Here is a 3,126-nt window from a genome sequence, read left to right on the forward strand (position 1 = left end):
GTGTGATTTAAACTCTGTGTCATGGTATACTTTTTCATACTAATGAATTTATTTTTCAGGATATAGTATCTGAGTGCATATAGCTTATTTACATATTTAGATATATTTCCTATATATAATCAGATCTTGAATTACTGTGCTAGTTTTTAGCTGAATAGTTTATAGCCAAATTGTTTCCCCATAAGTTTGCTATTTTTTATCTATGAGAGGGCCAATTTGCTTACACCCACTTTAAATTATTTCTTAGACCAAAGAGAGTATCTTTGTCTTAACAAAAGTTTTTTAATAGTTTGCATAAAATTCATTGAGACTATTTATTATGGCTTATGAAACTGGTATTACTAATTTATAACCATATATCAAATAACTTTTTTCTTTCATAAAATACTTGAATTCAATTATTAAACAGGTAGAGTAAAAGTTTAAAGCAATAGATCCCAACATCCCTATTGGTACCTTATTGGCTATGAGTATCTAATATCTGCTTTTATGTTAAGCTTCAAGCTAGAGGAAGAAGACAGAATATTTCAGTGGCTCTTTACAGTTTTACAGAGCGCTATCATGTCATCCTTCAAACCCATAAATCATTGTCTTGTGCCTCACAGGTCATCCTTGGGGGCTGTATGTAGTATGCCCAGTTCCACAGAATCACTTATTCTTAAACTCTTGATGTACTTTTCTCAGGCCATCCCTATCTCAGGAAAAGACAACTTCTCTTTTCTGGAAATGGGACTCAAGATAGCAAGCAAAGTAGAGGTGGTGGTGGTGGTTTAGTCTTTTAATCATATCCTACTCTTGAGACCCCATGGACTGTGCCTGCCAGGCTCCTCCCTCCATGGGATTCCCCAGGGAAGAATACTGGAGTGGGTAGCCATTTCTTTCTCCAAGGGAGCTTTCCAACTCAGGGACTGACCCCGTATCTTCTATACTGGCAGGCAGATTCTTTGCCACCAAGCCACCAGGGAAGCCAGCAAGCAAAGAGCCCTGTGCAATTGTTTTTCTTAAAGGAAGCTGAGACATTTTCTCTTACATGGTGAAAAAAAAGTTTGTACTATATTAACAGACAGCACAATAACTTCTCTCAGGGCAGTAGTTATCCTTGTGAAAATAACTCCAAGAGCCCACTGGTAGTGGATGAGAAAGAGTATGATACATTGATTGCAAATATAGTGTAAATGTTTCCCCTCCCTGAATCTATTCCCCTTTGTAAAATGACTTTGCCCCTCTCTTTAAGAGGGGGGGCATATTTGTCCACCATTAAATCGGAGCTGATCTTGTGAGTTGCTTTGGTCAATAGGATATGACCAAAGGGTGTGAAAGTGGCACTCAATCACTCTTAAGGCTAGGCCGCAAGAAGACGTGCTCATTTGTCTCTCTTGAAATCCTGCTCTACCATGTGGATCATCTCAGGCTACCATGTAGACGTATAGATCAAGCACCTTCATTTCCACTGTCACCAATAACCCATGCAAGTGAGGCCATTCTAAATCAAGCAACCCCCAGGTGACCAACGAGCTGATTGCAAATGCATGAGCAAAGCCAGACAAGATCAGGAGAGCAGCATAGCCTAGATCAGTAGAACCATCTAGCAGGTAAATACGCTAGTGATGATAATCTAGGCATCGGAGGAGCTGCCGTTGTTACGCTGTACAAGATGGGCTTTCCTGAAGCTGCCAGAACTCATCAAATTGAGGCTGCTCCAACCAGCTCTGCAGTTGATGGATTTAAGGCAAACCTTGTCTTTAAGGAGATTGAGAAGAAGCTTGAAGATGAAGGAGAGCAATTTGTGAAGAAAATCGGTGGTATTTTTGCCTTTAAGGTAAAGGATGGCCCTGGGGGTAAAGAAGCCACCTGGGTGGTGGACGTGAAGAACGGCAAAGGATCAGTGCTCCCTAACTCAGATAAGAAGGCTGACTGCACAATTACAATGGCTGACTCGGACTTACTGGCTTTGATGACTGGTAAAATGAATCCTCAGACGGCCTTCTTTCAAGGCAAACTGAAAATCAATGGCAACATGGGTCTGGCTATGAAGTTGCAAAATCTCCAGCTTCAGCCTGGCAAAGCTAAGCTGTGAACTCCCTTTGCCTCCTTTGAAAATCAAGATGAGATATATAGATATATATCCATATATTTCATTGTCAGAACTTAGATTGAAACTATACATTGGGAAATAGCATGAGATTTGTTTTTAAATGGGTGTGATCAATTCTGTTTTTTCTAAATGGTGGGTGAATAGAACCTGATGGCTTACTACTGCTTTGCTGAGTTGCAAACAACTGTGCATTACAAAGTTAATACGGTAATTATGGTTTGGGGTAAGATTGAGTTTTAGAATAAAGTTAGAAATAGCAAAATACAAAAAGTATGTAAACAGAAGCTCTCATTTTGCTAATAATGTATATTTGAAGATTATTCTGCTGAAATTTCAAGTTTTCCTTGGGAGAATGAGGGATGAAACAGAATATCATTATTAGCTGACCAGTAATTAATGTTGTGCATTTAATGACCTTAATATATTTCCCAGTGATAATTTTTAAAATTCTGTACTGGGATTTTTGTTTTTTAAAACATAAACTTTAAAATTTTGAATTTCGTGCCATCAAAGTGGCATTTTCTTCCCAAATCAAAGAAATGTGATCAAAGCTTGGGAGTAAAAATCTATCACTGAACCCAGGCCTATTTTTTAAAATAAAAATATTTTAAAATGAAATTTGTTCTTGAAAAAAATTAGTGTATAAGAGTCACAAAATGCTGTTTTGAAAGTAATTCAATGAATAGAGTTTGCTCTGAGATGCACAGTTTTCAAATTATAATCTTGTATTAATTTAAATTTGTAACACTCTTAATTATAATTTTCCTTTTTCATATGTTAGTTTAACCACATTTATCTTCCTAGTTTTTCTAATGCTAATGGTATTTCTAATTACTCAGTAAAATGTGGGGTAAAATAAAAAAAAAAAAATACGCTAGTGAGCAACAATGTTTATCTTCAAATCCTAAATCTTACCACTGATTTAGGTGTGGTTTATTACTTGGGCATAGCAAACACACACACTCGCAAGCAAGAATACCAAACATCAGGACATAAAAGGCTGTAGGAAGCTGCTCTGCAGAAGCAAGAAC

The 3,126-nt window shown here is 37.2% G+C and overlaps 1 protein-coding gene across 1 annotated transcript; it reads left to right on the forward strand.

Moving 5' to 3' along the window:
• The first annotated feature begins 1,609 nt into the window (after positions 1-1,609).
• Positions 1,610-2,870, forward strand: LOC114108774 (sterol carrier protein 2-like). The gene has a single exon (XM_042230133.1). The coding sequence runs from the start codon at positions 1,655-1,657 to the stop codon at positions 2,075-2,077; it is 423 nt and encodes a 140-aa protein (XP_042086067.1). The 5' UTR covers positions 1,610-1,654; the 3' UTR covers positions 2,078-2,870.
• Positions 2,871-3,126: the final 256 nt, after the last annotated feature.

This window comes from Ovis aries, chromosome 13, assembly GCF_016772045.2.
Source record: "Ovis aries strain OAR_USU_Benz2616 breed Rambouillet chromosome 13, ARS-UI_Ramb_v3.0, whole genome shotgun sequence".
In the NCBI taxonomy this organism is placed as follows: Eukaryota; Metazoa; Chordata; class Mammalia; order Artiodactyla; family Bovidae; genus Ovis; species Ovis aries.

Bases quoted from the DNA above. Each gene is read 5' to 3' on its own strand.
- LOC114108774 (XM_042230133.1), top strand. From the start codon at position 1,655: ATGGGCTTTCCTGAAGCTGCCAGAACTCATCAAATTGAGGCTGCTCCA.